General features: G+C 47.8%; 1 protein-coding gene across 4 annotated transcripts; it reads left to right on the top strand.

Annotated features, from left to right (window-relative positions):
* Positions 1-297: 297 nt before the first annotated feature.
* Positions 298-20,173, top strand: COPG1 (coat protein complex I subunit gamma 1). 4 transcript variants are annotated; one of them, XM_090148212.1, is made up of 25 exons: positions 347-389; positions 1,428-1,499; positions 3,237-3,289; positions 4,096-4,176; positions 4,935-5,006; positions 5,799-5,878; positions 6,321-6,396; positions 6,514-6,606; positions 7,674-7,760; positions 7,901-8,058; positions 8,681-8,814; positions 9,167-9,234; positions 9,969-10,157; positions 10,619-10,714; positions 12,187-12,430; positions 12,804-12,879; positions 13,101-13,204; positions 13,311-13,436; positions 13,836-13,904; positions 14,259-14,401; positions 15,416-15,587; positions 16,569-16,666; positions 18,153-18,291; positions 19,242-19,340; positions 19,789-20,173. In XM_090148212.1, the coding sequence occupies exons 1-25, from the start codon at positions 362-364 to the stop codon at positions 19,917-19,919; spliced, it is 2,688 nt and encodes an 895-aa protein (XP_090004338.1). In that variant the 5' UTR covers positions 347-361; the 3' UTR covers positions 19,920-20,173. The 4 variants fall into 4 exon arrangements, with proteins under 4 accessions (XP_090004340.1, XP_090004338.1, XP_090004339.1 ...); XM_090148213.1 differs by having other exon boundaries at positions 1,431-1,499; XM_090148214.1 differs by lacking the exon at positions 1,428-1,499 and having other exon boundaries at positions 298-389.
* The last annotated feature ends 29 nt before the right edge of the window (positions 20,174-20,202 follow it).

Below are 20,202 nucleotides of genomic sequence, written 5' to 3' on the forward strand. Positions count from 1 at the left end.
ACCAGGCTGAGACAGCCCTGGTGACGCCGTGCCTGGTGCAGCGGGGTCTGCGTGGGCACGTCCTCGTCCTCAGCACACTTCTGCTGATGTGCCCCAGAGTCGCCCATCCACTCCTTCTGACCCCCAGTTTTCCGTGTACCTTCTCTCGAGATGCTCTGTACACCATAAAGCCCACCCAGACCTATGAGCACTGTACATGTGCAGTGTGTGGTGCCACTCAGCGCCGCCCCAGGGTTGCCACGCGCCCCAAGATAAGGGCCGAGAGGGCAGCGTGCGGCCGCCCCGTGCAAAGGGCAGGGCCAGGGCTGGGGCTGCTGCTGGGGTTGTTGCTGGGGCAGCTGGAGCCGGGTTGGACGGGGCCATGCTCTTTGAGGAGCTCCTGGTGCAGGGTGAGCAAGCACGGTGTTGGGGTGGAGGTGTCGGGGTGACCCCACTCTGGGGGTGGAATTCTGGGGGTGGGGAATGGAGCAGGGGTGCAGGCCAGCTGCTGCCGTGCTGGGGTGAGCAGGGGGTGAAGGGTCACAGCCCTGCCGTGGGGATGCGGGGGGACAGCCGGGTGACCCTGGGATATAGACAGGGGTTCGGTCCCATCCCCACTGCTGCGTCCTCCCTGCCGGTGTCCCTGCTGCTGCCGAGTGCCACGTCGTCCCCTGCTGCCGCTGGTCCCAGGTGTCCCTCCGCAGTTCCTCCCAGCACTCCCCAAGCGCCACCAGCTCCTCCGTACCCACGGTCACGTTGCGTCCCCCTTGGTCCCTGAGTCCCGCGGTCCCGGCGTCTCCCATGCCGGTGACCCCCTGCCCGCTGACACCCCCAGCCCCAAGCTGATCCCCGCAAACCCCGCTGTACCCCGAACGCGCTGCCCGCAACACGCGCCCCTCGCCCAGCGCCCACCACCGCTACGCAGCCCCGCTACGCCCACCCCGCAGCCCCCCGAGCCCCGCCCCATTCCCTCCGCCAATCGGACCTCGCCCTTCTCCCCTCCACCTGTCAATCACTTCCGTCTCCACGGACACCGCTCAGCGCCCCGCTCCCGCCCGTAGCCCCGCCCCTGCCGTACTCGCGGCGCCGCCGGCAGTGACGTCACGGCGGGTCGTCCCGCGCCTGCGCAGTGCGGCGGCGGCAGTGACAGGCTGGCAGGAAGGGGCGGGCGGTGGCGGCGGTACGGACGGGCAGCGCTGCGCTCGGCTGACGGAGGGCCCTCTCGCAGCCGCCGGCGGCGCCATGCTGAAGAAATTCGACAAGAAGGACGAGGAGTCGGGTGAGGGGCGGCGGGCGGCCAGGGGAGGGCGCGGGGGGAGCCGCGAGGAGCCGCGCGGGGAGGGCCCGGCCGGGGCCGTGCCGCTGCCGCGCCGGCCCCGCTCGCAGCCGCAGCTCTCCGTTCCTCCGTCGCTGCGCGCGGCCGTCGCAGCGCGTTCTCCTCGCCGCAGCAGTCCGCTCGGGCCCCGCTGGTTTCGCGTGGAAGGAAGACCCCCGGCACCGCCCCCGCCTCCCCGGGCCGTGTACGTGTCTCGGCCCCGCTGTCGGGATGGGCTCTGCCTGCCGGGATCCCGCCGCTCCGCTCCTCCGGGCTGCCTCGCGTGCAGCCCCCGGTGTGCGGCTGCCGCTGTGAGCGGCGCGGCCGGGTCCGTTCCGCGGGGCTGCTGCGAGATCCGTGCTTCGGGGTCTGTGGATCGGTGCAAATCGGTGCTGGCCGCCTGGTGCTGGGAGCTTTCTGGGGACGCTGCCTGCGCTGCGCCTGTTTCCCTTTCTGTGATCAGGAGAACGGTGCGGTGTGCTGCCTGCTGCACGCGGGGCCTCGTGTGATGCGTTTCCAGGTGCTGGGTGCTGCGAGAGGTGTGGAGATGGTGCTGTCATTGATGGCCAACCTGAGTTTGGCTTGTGGGCTGCTGCTAGGAAGGCTTTCTTTCAACCATTTTGTTCAAAAGCATTAGTAACTAGAACTAAACTAAAAGAGGGAAGGTTTAGACCAGATATCAGGGGTAGTTTTCACTGAGAGGGAGGTGAGGTGCTGGCACAGCTGCCTGGAGAGCTGTGGGTGCCCCATCCCTGGGGTGCTCAAGGCCGGGCTGGATGGGGCCCTGGGCAGCTGAGCTGGTGCCTCACTGAGTGGCTGGCAACCCTGCCTGGGTCAGGGGGATGGAACTAAATGATCTGTGATGTCCCTTCCAACCCAAGCTATACTGTGATTTTGGGATTGTAGATATTCTGTGCTGCTAGAAGGGCTTCTTTAACCATTTTCTTCAAGCACTTTCAGATGCTTAGACCAGGAACACTTTGCTTTTTCCCCGTGTTTTCTTTTCTTCCCAGTGCCAACAAAGCATCTGTGCTTTGCTCAGCCCCCCGCTGGATTTGCAAACAGCCTATGTCAGCAGAGGGCACTGGACCCGAAATGAATCGGGATGCAGATGGCTTTGCCTTTTATTGCAAAAGTAGTGTGCGATCCTTCTGGGGCAGAGCAGGTTGTGCTGGACCAATCCTAGAGCTCAGGCTTGTTAAGTTGCACTGGAAAAGGCTGTTTGTCCCAGAGCCAGGCTGAACATCGGTACTAATTACAGCCTGCTTATCAATAACCGACAGCTTTTGAGATGCTGTGGCTCAGAGATGCTTAGAAGGAGGCAAGCTAATAGAGAGAATGCAGAATAATGATGCTTTTCTCTCAGATTATTTCATCCTTAATTAATGAGTTGTTCATTGTTTAATATAATTTATTCTATTAAGAGGAACAATGAATGTTATTCTGTCTCCAGACTCTCTCATTTGCTGTCTTGTTCTCTTAATTAGTGATAGAGCCAAAGAATATTTACTGGTGGATTCATGATTGGTTTATAATGAAGGGATACAGCGCTCCTGACTCTCCAGCCTGGCAAGCACTCTTTGTGTCTGTGACTCTAAGCTTTTGTTCCTCAAACTGTCTTATTGATGCTCTAACTGTCAGCAACATCTTAGCCCTGGGGCTGGAAGTGGTGCCTTGGGGCTCCTTACTTTAGAGCTGATCAGACTCATGGCAAGTTACTTCTTGGTGGGTGATAAATCAAGGGATGTCCTGTCTGCTCTGCTTTCCCTAACTGCTGGGGAATCATCCCATTAATACTGCTTAATAAGAGGAGCACTGATTGTATGGTGTTCACAAAAAAGCTACCCAATAAATGCTGGGCTTACCTTTAAACTGTCGGTATGTTTTGAGAGTTGCTTTCCCATAGCAGAATCCCTGGACTTTCTTTGTCTTTATTTTGCAGGTGGGGGTTCCAACCCATTCCAGCACCTGGAGAAGAGCGCAGTCTTGCAAGAGGTATATCCTTAGAAGGTGTCCATTGCGCTGCCTTTTCTGGGTTGGGGTGTCCCCAACTCTTGAGTAGATCAACAGGGAATTTTAGTGGGGAAGCAGGGCTTTGTTGTGGTCCTACGGGCACCTAAAGTACCACAATATTCCCACTTGTTCTTGTTTTATTGCTGGAGGGAAGAAGGGGGGGGGAGGGGTTTGAAATGATCTCTGTAATGAAATAGACTCTAAATGGTGAGTAGTAATATAGAATGTAACTGTCTGGAAAAGCTCACCCTAGAACAGGAAAGTTGGGAAATTAGCTTTGAATGCCATGAGCTTGTAGATTTCAAAGCCGGAGAGCAGGCTGCATGTGGTTATTGAGTAGACTCTGATTTTACTCTGAAATAAAACCCTTTTGGTTTGACATCAGACAAACTTCTCAGTCCCCAGACCCTGTTATTTCAGCGTTATCTGTTTGTTTGCCATATGATGGATGGTGTTGGTTCCTGTTAGCCTCGCAGATCTAGCTGTCATCTGTCAGAAAGGTGATGTTTTAGCTAGCACACGATCCAAACTTGTGTGGGTGAAAGTGTGAGGAGGATTTAACCCTTAAACTTCCACTGTGCTTGCATTTGCAGTCTCAGGATGAAACTATAGAACCATCTGCTTAAAACAGGGCCTTGTTTAGCAGGAATTGGGGAAAATCTGATCCAAAGTCACTAAGTGAATTTTACCTTACCTCACCAACAGTTTGTTGTTTATATCAGGCCAGAGAGGACAGTGTTTATTAGGAGGTGTTGATATCAGCATCCTTGTCTGTGATTTGTTTCCAGGCACGTGTGTTTAATGAGACTCCCATAAACCCACGAAAATGTGCTCACATCCTCACCAAGATTCTGTACCTCATAAACCAGGTAAGGGAGAAAAAATTAGCTGATATGTTCTTTAGATTGTTAGTTTTCTCTAGTTGTCTTCTGAATTGTTTTGCTGACCATATCCATTAAAAGCATTTTAATAAGAACAATTTCTGTGCTACTAAGCTTCTACTTGCCTTCTTAGTGTCCAAAATGTTCTGTGGGGTAGAGAGGGTAGGAACAGCTAAATATATAGAGATTGATGTCTGTGATTTATTATTACTTGGAAGCTGTAAGCCTACAGCTCTTTGATGCCAAAGATAGTTGGCAGTCCAGGTTCTTAGGTCTCTGAAGCTGTGTACAATAAGGATCAGCTTTGTAAAGGTATTTACCCATCTCATGGGGTTTCCCTGCTCCAAGGTCTTTCTGCACCATTATGTGCAGTGGCTGTAGCTGGCTCTGACTGGCTGTGGTGCTCATAGGGAGCATGGCATAAGCTTTTCTTACACAAGTCGTAGAGATTCAACCTGTTCTGCACCTGAAAAGAATCTGTCTTGTCACAAGTCTTTTTTTTTTTTTTTTTGTAATCTGATAAATCATGCTGTCATCTACACTGACAAGTAAGCACATTCAGCCATGGCTGGGGGCTTTCTCAGGCAGGATTTTGCTCTGTTTGAGTGCAGTGAAGAAGATCTGCCCTGCTTTCAACCACACAAGCCTGTTCTCCTTGTATATGAGACTGAGCCTTGCACCTGCAGCAGGACCAGATCTGGTTGTGTTAACTGGGATTTCCTTCTTTCTTTTCAAACTACTTCTAGGGGGAGCACCTTGGTGTCATGGAAGCTACGGAATCCTTCTTTGCCATGACGAAGCTGTTTCAGTCCAATGATGTGAGTCTGTTTTCTGCTGTATTTATCTAGTGAGACGAGTTGTCAGCAGCGTCTTTTTCAGCTTCAAGATGTCATTTTATACAATCAGCCTGCCTGGAGCTACTGACCAAAGTGGGAAGAGTAGGATGAAAGTTTAGAAACAAATCAGCTTCATTACCTTACTCTTGTAGCAGCTTAACTAAAGCAGTCTTTGTTACTGAAACATAGATTCTTCCTCTAAACTGCTGTCTAACTCTTGAGGTATTGCTAGGCACTGGTCAAGTGTGTAATCAGATATGCTATGTTTTGTGCCCACTATTAAAAGATCTTGCTTCTGCTGAGAGCAGACTGTTACCTGGAGGAGGCCAGGAGTTAGCACCTGTCCACAGAGGTATTACCATCACTAGTTGTCCCCTAAACTACAAAGCATTGAAATTGTGAGATGAACTTAGAAATCCTCAGGCTCTGGGAATGCAGATTGCTTTTTTTTCTTTCTCCTTTTTGAGGTAATGGGTTGCCCCCAGCTCCTGATTTCAAGATTTTTGCCTTGTTCATGTAAACAACAAGTAAAAAATGAAACTGTAGATGTAGGTAAATCTGGTAGTCCCATGGCTTCATCCTAAGGCTGAGGAATTTAGAAGAGGGAGGGCTGCTTTGTTAATGAATATGATTTTTTTTTACATTGGGCACTGTGACTCTGAGAGTACCAGTTTGTTTATCTTCACAATAAACTTATAGAAGCAGGAAAAATGGAGATCTCTTCTTACCTGGGATCCTCTCTGCTGATGTCTGTCTGTCTTCTTTTCTTGTTAGCCAACTCTTCGCAGAATGTGTTACCTGACTATCAAAGAGATGTCTTCTATTGCAGAAGATGTAATCATTGTTACTAGCAGGTCAGTCATCTTGGTTTTGCTATTACTACTTTCATGCATTCTCCAGTAATACCTTTCCAGCCTCTTGTCTCTGAGCGCTGTGAAGACAGGGAATGTTCTTGGTGAAGAAAAAAAATCTCCTCCTTTGAAAGAGCCTATTCAAATACAGATATTGAACTCTTAGTGATGCATTTGAAACTTGCTGTGTGCCCATAGCTCATGCTCTTGAGTGTTTGAATTGTCATTTTTGGTTACATGATGTGGCAGTGCTGACATATTTTCCCCTATTGCAAGTGGATCTCTTCCTGCCTTCCCACTCTGGTGGGACTTGCTTAAGACCTGCACTTGCCTGCTTGACATTCAGCTATGCTCTTGTCTGCCCGCTGCTCTGTGGGCTCTCTGCATGCACCTAGGAGCTGCTGGCTCAAGAGTGCAGTATTGAGGGCTTCCTGTTTCCAACCAGCTTAACCAAAGACATGACTGGGAAGGATGACAATTACCGAGGTCCTGCTGTGAGAGCACTCTGTCAAATCACTGATGTAAGTGCGGCTTTTCTTTTGGGGCAGCCCTAGACTGTTCACCTCAACCCGTTGCATCTCCTCTTTCACACTCCTCACAGGTTTTCCATACCAGCTGTTGTTTTCTTCTCCCTGCAGAGCACCATGCTACAGGCCATCGAGCGCTACATGAAACAGGCGATTGTTGACAAAGTGCCAAGTGTGTCAAGCTCTGCTCTGGTGTCCTCCTTGGTAGGTGTGCCCTGCAGAGTGGGCCTGATGAGCAGTCCAGCTGGGGAGTACTTGTCTGTGGTGGAACTGGACATCTTGATGGTGTCATATTGGAGCTGTCCTTTGGTAGAGGATACATGAGAAAGAAGAGAGGAGGAGGGGAAAAAGAACACTGTTTTTCAGTGTAATACAATTGGATCACAGTTTGTTTCAAAATAATTTGATTCTGGAGACTTATTGCACCATTAGAAAGCAGCACATCCTTCCTCTGTCTCTGAAGTGCTTGGAGCTGTCTGGGTGAAGGCACTGTCAGGACCCAAGATGTGCTAGTGCAGAGGAAGGAAGCTTGTCCAACGGCTACCCACGCTGCGTGTAGTAAAAGCAGTACAGTGGTCACAAGAGCTTTTTGATCTCTTCTGTTTATTAAGTTATTTGTGGCTGAATGCATCTTTGAGAGAATAAATGACCAACTTAAGGGTGCAGATGCTTCTGGTGCTTATGTTTCATGGGCATCCTATTAAAAACCAACCTTACAGATTTAGCAGCATTAGGGTTTAAAGTGGGATGTGAGTCAGTATTCAGTGGTGTGATATTTGTTAGGCAGTATGGCAGAGATGCTGGTGTTTCAACGCTCATAATAGCATATATGAGTGCTAAAAGTAGCCTGAGGAACTTTGGTCTGTTGGAGATTGTAAGCTCTGTAGACAAGAGTGAAGGGATTTGTATGCGTAATACCCAGCAAAGTCAAACTTCAACCATGGTGTGCACACTGCAGCATTATTTCTTGTCAAACTGTTTCCTTTGTTCTCTGCTTGCTAATATTGATAAACGAACCAGGAGATTTCCTGTGGGGTAGTGTCACTTTTGCTATTCCCACCTTTGTGAAGTGAGGACTCTGGGAGGTGTTCAGTCTCTTGAGGCCTCAGTTAACAAGGCCAGGTCTCTGCATCCCAGTCCTCAGCTCTTTTACAAGTTGCTGCCTTCAGCGCCCTCATGAGGAGAACTTGTTTCTTCTTAATATGGGAGGTGATTCCCAGAACTTCCTCCATCCTTTTCTCATGGGTTCTCTGTGGTTTTGTCTCTACCAGCACCTGCTGAAGACCAGTTTTGATGTGGTAAAACGCTGGGTGAACGAGGCTCAGGAGGCAGCTTCCAGTGACAATATCATGGTACAGGTAGGAAGCCCAATGGCAACGTAGGGAACTACAAGCAGCAGCTGGGAGCGGAGCAAACTATTGGTGCTCAGCTGGACGCACCGGGCCACAGAGGGGATAAAAGTATAAGGAGCTCAGTGTGGTTTTGTTTCCCTGAACAGTATCATGCTCTGGGCTTGCTCTACCATGTGCGGAAGAATGATCGCCTGGCAGTCAACAAGATGCTCAGCAAGTTCACACGCCATGGCCTCAAGTCACCATTTGCTTACTGCATGATGATCCGAGTAGCCAGCAAGCTGCTGGAAGAGGAGGCAGGCAGGTGAGGAGACTCCTTTCCCTGTGGGAAGAATTTTGTCAGGTCCTGTTTCCGTCTCCTCTTGTGGGATTACTTGTTGTCTGATGGGAGCAATTATTTCTGTTCTTTGAAGAGCAGTGTGCAACTTCTAACCCTTAATTGCTAGTTAAAAGGAAGCAGAGAAAATAACAGGATGCTTTCATGTTGTTACGGAATTGCTTCTGCAAGTCTTGTCTGTGTAGGTGCTTGCATGTGAAATACTTTGTTGTTTTTCTTTCTAGTTTTGTGTAGCTGTTCTTTATTAAGATGTTGATTCATTTTCTCTATCTTCTACTAGGCTAGTACATGTGTGCTTTGTCTTCCAGGAGGATGAGATTTGTGATATGTATGGTGAGCATTGTGTGAGAGCTAAGGGAAATTCCAGTTACTGTCAATATTCCAGTTATTATCCAGAGATTGTCAGCTTAGAAGATAGCCAAGCATGCTGGAAGTACGGTGTAATAGCCTCTGCAGAATCTGAGGACAGTGGGTTTATGGCTGCTGTTACCTTTCTGCAGGCAATGCACTTGTCCTGTTCTGCTGCTGGACTCTTCATTTCTGCTAGCATCTTTGTTTTCATTTCTTCTTGGGTTTTTTTGTCCCTTAGCCGTGATAGCCCCCTGTTTGATTTCATTGAGAGCTGCCTAAGAAACAAACATGAAATGGTGGTCTACGAAGCTGCTTCTGCCATTGTTAACCTTCCCAACTGCACTGCCAAAGAGCTGGCACCAGCTGTCTCAGGTAAATGTGATGCTCATGGCAATGGTGAGGGAGTTCTAGGCCTATGTGATTGTGCCTGCTGTTTACCCTAAGAAACGAGGACCTTGTATAGTTTTTGGGCTTGTGTTGGTGCTGTTCTCCTGTTGAGAGGGAGATGGGTGAGAGCTGGCTGTCAGCAGAGATGTGGCAAAGGGAACAACAGCGAGGAGTGGAAAGAACCTGGTAAATCCAGTTGCTTCTTAAGCACACTTTTAGCTGTCTTATGCTTGTATGTCACACGTCTCTTCATTGAATCTCCTGCTATAGGTATGAGATTATAATTCAATAATAGATTGCCTAAGCATCTGCTTTTGTTGGTTTTCCTGCCTTGCAGTTTTGCAGCTGTTTTGCAGTTCCCCGAAAGCGGCACTGAGATACGCAGCTGTCCGTACCCTCAACAAGGTAGGAGCTGGTTTCCAGGGTGCTGTAATTGCATCTCCCAGTGCACGAGAAACTGAATTGAGAAAAGAAAGGGGCCAGGCTGGGTGGTGATTTTATGTGAATAACATCCATCTTGGGCTATAGCCTTGCATTTCTTTGCTTACAAGAGGAATAAAAAGAACACTTTACAGGAGAAAAATTCAATCTTTTTTGTAGCTCTGTGTAAGAGTGTGTTACTGTTCTTGCATGTTATTACTTTTCCCTTCTGAGCTTTCTGTGGTGAAGGGGCTGTTTTATTACAGAGATTGAACCTTGGTGCTTCTTTTTGACTGTTCCATGACAGTCTTTGCTCTAGCTTTTCCCTTGACTTTGTCAACTCTAAAAAAGAAAAGAAAAAAAAAAGTGGTGATATCTGTGCTTCCACTTGGAAACGCTGTTGGTTAGGCTAACTGAATTTTTGGTGGGAGTTAATTTTCTTTGCAGAACTTTAATTTATTGAAGAGAGTAAGGGAGGAAAAGCTAAAGATCATTTATTATTTCTGGCTTCTTCTCTTCTAGCAGTAGATGTGATTCTGCAGGAAGGAAGAGATTGTTTCTTAAGCCTTGGCTAAATAGCTTGCTTAGGATGACCCTCGTGTACAATCTGTAGCATTTATTTTAATATGAAGGGGGTGAGAGCTTTTAGAGCAGTCTTTTGAAAAGGATCTGTTAGCAATAACCACAACGACATTTCCACTTTTTGTCATCTTCTGTAGGTGGCCATGAAGCACCCGTCTGCTGTGACCGCCTGTAATCTGGACCTGGAGAACCTTGTGACAGACTCCAACCGCAGCATAGCCACCCTGGCCATCACCACATTGCTGAAAACTGGCAGTGAGAGCAGCATCGACCGGCTCATGAAACAGATCTCCTCTTTCATGTCAGAAATCTCAGATGAATTCAAAGTAAGGAGGTGGGAAAATGGGGAAATACACAGATTCTTTAAGGAACCCCTTAGTCTTTGTCCATATTTGTGTGTGTACTCTCAGCATTTGGGTTAAGCTCCTTCTAGCAGCTGGGCTGCATCGTTTTTGCAAGAGAGAATCTGATGCTATCGGCTTAAGTCAGGCCTTAGTCATATAGTAGTCATCTCCAGAGTCAAATGCCCTCTTCCAGGGAGAAGCCTTTTGATTAGTAAGTCTTTTTTGAATCCAGCAAGCATTTAGCCTTCTGCTATGGACTGACCAGCACATTATAGATCAGTCTCCTCTAATTTCTAGGTTAGTATCCTCCTGGAACTCTGAATAACTAAAGGCAAAATCATAGCTTCCATGCTGGAGACCAGCACCAAATCGACACAGTTCAACTATTTATATTCCTGCCCAATGAGTCTGTCCTCCTTTTGACTTGCTCCTTTTTCCTCCAGGTTGTAGTAGTGCAAGCCATCAATGCACTGTGTCAAAAGTACCCTCGCAAACATGCTGTCCTCATGAACTTTCTCTTCACTATGCTGCGGGAAGAGGTGAGTTTGCAGGGCAGCTGGTTTTAGCTGGTTTTTGTTCTTTGTTGTATTGTCAGAGATTTAGGGACTCTGAGTGCATAATAGAACAAGTACAGTTAGGACAGGTCAGACAGAAGCTTTACTGGGAGCATATTAGTAATTTAACTTCCATGGTACATATGAATTGCAGGACTGCACAGTAGTTCCTGTGAGAATCTGAGTTCTACTGATAATGCCATGTAATGAGAGCCTCTACCTGCCATAAAAGGCTTGCAATCTGACAGAAATGACCACTGGCATATTTTCAGTGTGGTTTTCATTCTTTGTTTTTTCTGGGGCCTTACTCTCAGAGCAAATGCAAGCAACAGCAGATCTATTGGGAGACCATAGATGTTTCTCATTTGGACCAGCTTTGTATTTGGACAGCAAATTCCAAGAAGTTTTGTCCTGTACAAAAAGATTAAGTAGCAACTTACTGATTACATGGGATCACTTTTGTTCTGTTCTCTGTGCTGTTGCAGTGAAGGGTTCGTGAGTACTTGTAACCATTCCTTGCATTCAGTCTGACAGTTTGCAGAAAGGCAGCTTTATGGAGCAGAGGCTTGCTGAGGCTTATTCCTAAATGAGTTAACATGCCTGCCACACAGCTGGCACCGCTGCTTGCTCTGACATCACCTGCCAGTTACAACCTCTTGTTTGGGAACAAACTGAAGGCTCTCATTTTGCTCTTAACCGTGAAAAATGGACCGTGCTACATTCCCAGATTTTATGTGGGTGGATGGCATCGTTATGAATGTGGTTTTGTAGTTCAAACCATTTTGTTTAATGGGTGCCCTTAATCCCAGGTAGCTACAGAAAGATCCCCCCAAATGCACAGAACTATGCATGTAATTGGCAGAGGATAATGTGCAGTTTAATCCTGTGGTTTTTATTGAGGACACTAGTAAATAATGTCTGAAGATAACTGAGCGTTAATGGCATGTCAGGTTATGGGGTGTGCCTGGGGAGGTATTGATTGCCTGTCTTCCCACACTAATAGGGCCATTTGCTGCACCCTGCCGTGGCAGATATGATCCTTAATATGCTTCTCGTGTGATTCATCCTCAGATGTCTGGTGCTAAAGAGAAGGCTGATTTTTTTTTTTTTCCTCCCACACAGCTGTTTTTTATGCACTAATTCTAACAGCAGAGGATTTTAAATGAGCTGTAAGCCCTTCGGGCTGATGGATTCTGTTTCTCTCTCTAGGATTTGTTTTTTTCTTGACTACAGCTATGCTGAAGGATGTGGCAAGAAAGGTTGAGTATTAACTGGTCCTCTGAGAATAAAGAGGGTCAAAAGAGGTGGGCAGCATTACTGCCCTTCACCTTTCAAGCACAGATTTAAAGCATTGAGAGTGAGTGACCTTTTCAAAGGAAATTCTTTCCTGCCTGACTAATTCAGAATGTCTGATGTGCTTTGAGCTTTCCAGCTGAGAAGTTCCCTTTTCTCCCTAGGGTGGCTTTGAATACAAGCGAGCCATTGTGGACTGCATCATCAGCATCATTGAGGAAAACTCAGAGAGCAAAGAAACAGGCCTGTCTCACCTCTGTGAATTCATTGAGGACTGCGAGTTCACTGTGCTGGCTACACGTATCCTCCACCTCTTGGGCCAAGAAGGGCCTAAAACCAATAACCCCTCCAAATACATTCGCTTCATCTACAACAGGGTTGTGCTGGAGCATGAAGAAGTCCGGGCAGGTAAGATATAAACCTGGAAAGCTGCCCTTTGATGGATTGTCAAGGAAATATAGTGCTTGAACGTCTCTGTTTTTGAGGATTGTAATTTGCTATAGTCCTGAGTGAATGTTTTTATACTGCAAAGATCCTTCAGTAGTATTGATGGAAGAGCTAGTCTGCAGCTGAGAAACAGGAGATGATACAAGGACGCCATGGAACTTGACAGAGAAGGTCTTCAGGCACTTTGCTAACACATCTGCTTCTCTCTCGTTAGAGTAATGCTGTCTGCTAGGTCTAGAGTCTCTGATGTGCCATTTCAACACAGCTGGAGGATGGAGGAAACTTCAGGTGGTTTCTTTGTATCCTAATTCTTTTCTTATGACTTGTCTTACAGGTGCTGTGAGTGCCCTGGCCAAGTTTGGAGCCCAGAATGAGGAGATGTTACCCAGTATCTTGGTGTTACTGAAAAGGTGAGTTTCACTCAACCTTTCAGGGACAGATAGGTTATTTGAAGACCCTGGGCAGAGTGAGGATGCTACTAAGTTGTAGTTATAATTAAGCTTAATTATTACATAATAAATTATAACATTAGAATGTAATATTTTATAATTTATTATATATAGTTAACCTGGATTAATTCACATGGGCTTTGCTGCCTCGTGCTGAAGCAAGTTTTCTGCTTTCTTCTCAGATGTGTGATGGATGATGACAACGAAGTGAGAGACAGAGCCACATTCTACCTGAATGTTCTGGAGCAAAAACAGAAAGCCCTCAATGCTGGCTACATCCTGAATGGTAAAACAAAAAGTCCTCAAGACAAGACGGCACCTCTCCTGGTTTCATGCACAAAAAAGAGAGAGCGTTATCTGTGGTCTCAGGGGCTTCTTCCTTCTGTCCCCAGGTCTAACAGTGTCCATCCCTGGCCTGGAGAGGGCTCTGCATCAGTATACCCTGGAGCCCTCTGAAAAACCCTTTGATTTGAGATCTGTTCCTTTGGCAACAGCTCCTATCATAGAGCAAAGAGCAGGTGAGAATCAGTCTGCTGTGCACCAATCTGAATTGCTGACAGTTCCCTAGCAAATCCAGCCCTTGATCTGCATTGGCCTTGCTGGGAATTGCTGAGAAGCCATCCTCTTCAAATTTTGTGGGATTATATCTTCTGTAAAGACAAAGGCCAGCAAATCTTGTTACTCCCACTTCAATGTTTCAGTTAGTCCAACTGCTAATAATAGTTATTGTTTGAGTTGCAGTAGCTTCAATGAGGATTACTAAAGGTATTTAGGAAGCTAAAAATGGGTGTCTGCTCTATAGCAAGATGAGAAACAAGCTCTTCTTTACTTAGTCAATGATCTGTTTTCTGATTTAGTTACTATTCCTGGTTGTATTTGGTTGTTTTCATTGTTTGTTTGTTTTTTTTCCCTTGTAGAAAATGCCCCTGTTGCTGTAGCCAAACAGCCAGAGAAAGTGGCAGCAACACGGCAAGAAATATTCCAAGGTAAACTGATGCAAGGCCTCTCCTACAGCTGTACGTGAGAACTGTGTAGCCTCTTCTAACTGAGCCTGCCTACCCACTCCAGTGTTTCTCCTCCTCCCTTCAAAGAGTGGCATGGGGCATCCAAATCAGTTGTTTGCTCTTGGGGATGCTTGCAGTAGATGTGGGCAGATGGCAGATGTGGACAAAAGGAAGATGAGACTGCCTTTAATTTTAGAAGTTCCTAGTGAATGCTGTGGCTGCTTGATGGATGACTACTTGCTGCAGCAGCTTCCAGCTGTTTAACTGTAGGCTTTGAAAAAGTTAACGCTTTTCTGTGGCTGGGAAAAGCAATTGTTTCTACATCCTCTGTTTCAGAGCAACTGGGAGCAATCCCAGAGTTCCGAGGACTGGGCCCACTCTTCAGGTCTTCCCCAGAGCCTGTTGCCCTTACAGAACTGGAAACAGAGTATGTGGTTCGTTGCACCAAGCACACATTTGTCAGCCACATGGTGTTCCAGGTGAGTAGCAATGGCATGTGGTGCAAAAAGAGGATCGGAAAATAAGCTCCTGACCAGTAAAAACTTCACTGGGAAGAAATAGCTCAGGGATATCTGTGTTCAAAACTCATCAATGTAATGGGTCCTTTGTTTCTCACCCAGGGCAGCAGAGCCTCAGGAAAAAAAGATAAATTAGTGTGCATGTGGTTTTGACTGAACAATGCATATGTGTGCAATCAAAGTGACAATGAGATAGGCACTAGGTGGGGCTGTTCTCATGGAGGAGCTGGCAAGGGGAGCAGGTTGTTTCCTCAGGATCGCCAGGCAAATGCTTGGAACACAAAAGAGTGAAGCCTGGCATATCTGGGAGGCCAAAAATGTTACCTGACAGGATGGGAGAGGGTTCTTAGTCACCTGCATGTTGTTTTAGCCATTTTATTATAGGTGCTTATTTTGGTGAGTCTTGGCCTTAACTGGATCACCGTCCTGCTGCATGGGAGTTGTTCAATCAATGCACCAGCCTCTTTACCTGGCCCTCAGGGAGTTCAAGCAAGTCTTGTGCTATCTTACGAGCAGCAGTGTTTTGTAGCCAGTTTCTTTCTCAAAAGCTCGGAACTGCTCACACAGTCCTCAGAGGAATTAATCTTTGTTTCTATTGTCTGCTTGCCAGAAACAACTGTATGAAGTTGACTGATTTGTCGCTGCAGCCAGTTCGAAGTGTAAACATCAAGTTTAAATCTGCTGAAATCATTTTGTCATTTCCTTTAAAATATATATATATATATATAAAATATAAAAATAAATTAGTGGAGCACTGGAGTCCCCTGAAAGTTTTTAGCTTTTCCCCTAAAACATTTGGATGCCGGTTCCTCTGAGACTAAATGGAAGCATGAACCCTGTGATAGCCAGAATCCCTACTGAGACAGAGGCACTTCACAAGTTAACACCATGCTCCCACTATGTGTGAAGTGAATCTGCTATTACATCTATAGCTGAGAGCTTCAAGCTGTCTTTGTTCTCTCCTTTCTTGCTTAGTTTGACTGTACCAACACCCTGAATGATCAGATCCTGGAGAATGTTACTGTGCAGATGGAGCCAACAGAGGGGTATGAGGTCATTGGCTACATACCTGCCAAAAGCCTGGTATACAACCAGCCAGGCACCTGCTACACTCTGGTGGCACTGTCTGAAGAGGATCCAACAGCAGGTAAACAGTTTGTGCTCTGTTTTCCCTGATACTCCCCCAAATTAAGCATACCGTATTGCTCACGCCCACATGCATTCTACCTTGCAGGTATTTATAGACTGTGTGTGGGTGCATCCCTGAGTGATGCCAAGCATGACTTCTCGCTGTTTGAGGGCTGTCAGGCCTCCCTTCTCCTCCTGATTCCCTTGTGCTAAAGCATTGTTGAGTCGGGCTGGGGGAACTGGCAGATGAGCATTCAGATCTCTGCTGAGATCTCTTTGTTGCACCCTGGCGTGTCCTTTAGCCTGCTCTTCTTTGTGTTAGCACATGGGGAGGCGAGTAGTGGTCTGCCTGGCTGTGATGTGCTACGAGTGCACAGAGTACTCAAGCAGTATTTCAGACAAATGGCCAGAATTCCAGCAATGCCTATTTGAGCAGGACGTTCCCTTGTTTGTCACTGTCCAGAATATAAACCAGGCTCAACCTGTGGTCTGATTCACCCTGGTTTGTTCTGAGACTGCTCATCTGTGTGTTGCTATCCTTCATGCAGCAGTACCTACCTTCAGAGATGAGTCACAGCTTCCTCTCTCAGCTGAGTGGTATTAATCATCTGCTGTGCTGCAGTGCAAGGTGGTTTCTTTTCCAAGGTGCATGAACTGATCCCTAGATAAGGGTCTCACCTCCTTCACAAGAGGTTGATGGGACACGCTTAGTTTGTATTCCCAACACAACTTGATATTCATGAGTAACAGGACTTGATGTGAAGATTATGGTGCAGCCATTGGGAGTCTGTATTTATCACTGTTTGCTGGCCTTAGTGTTACAAATAAGTACTTTGTCCTTGAGAGAGAGAAGCTGTCAGCATGCTTTCTAGGTCATGTGCTAAGCCCGTGCTGCTGACTGGGAGGGGGAGAACCCACCTGCCCCAAGTTTCCTGTCCCCGTTCTCCTGCCGAGGAGTGGATTTTGGTGGTAATGTGAGCTTTGCCTCCCCTGCCTGCAGTGGCCTGCACGTTCAGCTGCATGATGAAATTCACTGTCAAGGACTGTGATCCAAACACGGGTGAGACGGACGACGAGGGTTACGAGGATGAATATGTGGTAAGGAGCTGGGCGTGTGCCACATCACGGAAACCGCAGTTGTCTTGAGGGATGTTGTGATCTGTACCTGGTAACTTGCCATGCAAGCAATGATGTGCCCACTGACACTGCTGCAGGCAGAATCGCAAGGAGAGAGGGGTCTTGCTACATCAGTGGTGTCTGTCCCAAAATGTAAAATGTGGGTTTGGAGAGCTTATTTGTCTCATTTGGAGCATCTTCCTGCTGCTCTCCAGGCAAACTCCTGGAAATGCAGGGTACTTGCATTTTGGGAGGCAGTGGTGTGTCCTCTGGGCTTGGTCAGCTGTTCTCTGTGGGCTCCAGCAGTGGCACGGGCAGTTTTGTGGAGGCAGAAGGCTGTTGGCCATCTCTTTTTCCCGCCAACGTTGCTCTCTGTGGTTAATTACCAGTGGGCTGTCTGATGCAGGAAGGTTGCCATCCTTGCTCTTCCTTTGGCATTACCTCCTCAGCACTGAGACTGATGAAAGCACTGATGCTGTAAAGTCCTGTCTCCTGGCTGTTTTACCACACAGGAAGAAGCTAAACTCATGCTTGGTCAGAAACTGGAACTACCTCACAGAGGGTGGTGTTTTCTTTCCAGAGATGAAGGGTTGTTGTGACATGAATTCAGCTTGCCCCGTTACCTTCAGAAGCTGTTTTCTGTGTTGCCTGTCGTTGTTGTGAATCTGATTAGGGGAACTGCTGTGCAGTGAGTCACTGAGGACATGGCGTCCTCCCAGAAGGAGTGGGGAGGGATTTTTCCAAAGGAGTGTGTAAGGCTGACCCCTCTGCCTGCTTCCCACCAGGCACCAGAGCATCAGAGTGATATTTAAACAAACCCTTCCATCTGTTTCAACTAGATTCAAGGGGAGATTCTTTCCTGCAGCAATTGTTGAAGCGAATGCAGACTGGTGTCAGGACAGTTCTGGCACTGACTGCTCTTAGATATGTGCTCCAGAGGGATCAACCCAGTTGTTCCTTGCACAGACATAGTCACAGCAGCAGTTCAGCTATCCTGGCATGCAGCCTTATGTGACAGCAAGCATCTGACAGCGTCTCACGGTACTTTACCAGCCTACAAAACGAGAGGCCAGAAAGGCAAAATACAAGCTTATGTGCGTTTCAGGGAAGCAGATGGTACACCAGTATGGGCACCAGCAGCTTTTTTGTTTTGTTTTGTCCACTGCTCTGGCTGTTTGCCCAGTGCTCTGATCCTTGTCAGGCCAAGGGCTGTGCTCAGGTTGGGAACCTGCTCTGTAAGCCCTGGAAGTGGCATAGCGTGGCTTTCCAGGACAAGCAGCTGCTCAACGAATTGTTCTTTGCTTGAGCAAACTAGAAGGGACAGAGCTTGCTCTGACATATTCCCGAGTAGAAGTGGAGGCTTGTCTCCTGGGTTCACCTGATCTCAGGGAATCCAGTCTAAAGCTCACTCCGGAGAGAGCAAGGTAAGTAACAACTACGTTTCATTTGGACTTTTTCTTACTACTAGCTTGAAGATCTTGAGGTAACAGTGGCTGATCACATCCAGCGAGTTCTGAAGCCCAACTTTGGAGCTGCCTGGGATGAAGTGGGTGATGAGTATGAAAAGGAAGAAACCTTTACTTTATCTGCAATTAAAACCCTTGAAGGTAAGGGGGTGTCTGAACCCAGTAGGGCTCTTAATGTTTCTCTCCATTGAGCAAAGACAGGAGGTGCAATCTGGTTGGTGTTAGCTCTCTCTTGGAAAAGCAGGCAGGATAAAAACCCTTCAAGTAATTTCACTACAGCTGTTACATGAAGACCTTTGGTTAATGTGAAAACAAGTTTGTTGAGACCTGAACTAACAAATAAGTATTCTGGACCCTATAGAGACCAGACTGTATTGTGGGAAGCAGGAGAACATCTTGCTTTGCTTTCATGCTCTACCCTCCCAAACAGACCATAGTTCAGCTGTGAGCTCCCACTTTCCTTCTGTGAAAGGAGTTGTTCTGACCTTGGAAACTCAGAAGGTGCAAACAGAAGATATGAGGTTGGTGGGCAGGCTCATGGGGCAAAGCCCTCTTGCCTTTCACCATGTATTAAAGATCCAGCTTACTGCTGTAAAAATGTGGTCCTTTTGACCTAGCTACAGGACAAGGGCACCTGTTTATGTCTGTTCTTCCTTGCACAGCACCTTGGGTTTGAAGTACCCTCCCTAAGGCTTTTTCAAATTCCTTCTTGACCTCTCTCTCCTGCAAGGTGCCTTCTTCCTTCTGCATTTGTCCCCAGAGAAGCAGGCTTGCTGACAGGGCTGTGCAGTTTGCATGCAGCCAGCTCTCCTGCTGCCTGACTCATTCATTCTCCTGTTCTCGTTGGGCTGGCGCCTTGGCTGCATCAAATAACAGAACTGCAGCATGGTGGTGGCTTTTTTTTCTCTTTTTTTGCTTGTGTGCATTGCTTCTGCCTCTCTGATGGCTTTTTAAAGCACAGCAGCCACCGATGTTATGCCCCCCTCAGGACAAGGGACACGAACTGTAACATGCAAGGAGGGCTTTCATCACTCTGTGTGTCCTTGTCAAGGCACCTGTGATGCAGAGCCTGTTCTTCTTTTTCTTAACAGAGGCAGTTAGCAATATTGTGAAGTTCCTGGGGATGCAGCCTTGCGAGCGATCAGATAAAGTGCCAGATAACAAGAACTCTCACACGCTGTACCTGGCAGGTGAGCTGTGCCATCAGGTCTCTGCTGGAACAGTGGCTCTGCAAGGTTGAAAATCAGAGCTTGTGATGTGCTCACTGAGCCCTGCGTGGGATTCGGACGGATCCATGCCGTTGGTTTTGTCTTTTGCAGGTGTAGGGCAACTGGTATTGGAACTGGGGGGGAGGGGAGAGAGCTTTGGTGGGGAGAAGCTGGGATAAGCTGAGACTCAGCTGGATGGGACTTGCTGCCTTGGTTAGCTGCAGCATTGAGGGAAGAAGAGCCACTCTGCCCAGCCAGTGGCTATGTGCTGGAGGTTGGTGGGAATTAATGGAGTGGTCAGATCTCTTCTCTGCTGGAGTTTATTTTAAACTTAATTTTCACGAGGCCTTTGTATTGTGAGTGTCCCAGGTAGGTCTGGTGAATGAGAGATGCCACGTGGGGTCCCTTCTAACCCGCTGCTGCCTTCCAGGTGTGTTCCGGGGTGGCCACGACCTGCTGCTGCGGGCTCGCCTGCTGCTGACCGACACGGTGACGATGCAGGTCACGGCCCGCAGCACGGAGGAGCTCCCGGTGGATGTGATCATGGCCTCTGTGGGCTGAGCGCTGCCTCCGTTCGGGCGGTGCTTCCTCTGCCACTGGGATAATAAGGGATCACGTTCGCTGCAGCAGCTTCTTCAATACAACGGGGACCTGGATTTGGGGTTCTGTCTGTAAAATAACGCTGTTTTTAAGCTCTGATTTTACGAAACGCTTTGCACGGGGGGGTGCGGTTCCAAGCCCGGCTGTTCCCCCAGCCACCAGCTCAGCACTTTCCCATCGTTCCTAGCTGACAATAAAACCTCTCGTTGCTCCTCCTCCTTCTCTCGAGGCGGGCTGGCGTTGC

This window comes from Phasianus colchicus, chromosome 11 (genome assembly GCF_987193195.1).
Source record: "Phasianus colchicus chromosome 11, bPhaCol1.hap1.1, whole genome shotgun sequence".
Classification (NCBI taxonomy): Eukaryota; Metazoa; Chordata; class Aves; order Galliformes; family Phasianidae; genus Phasianus; species Phasianus colchicus.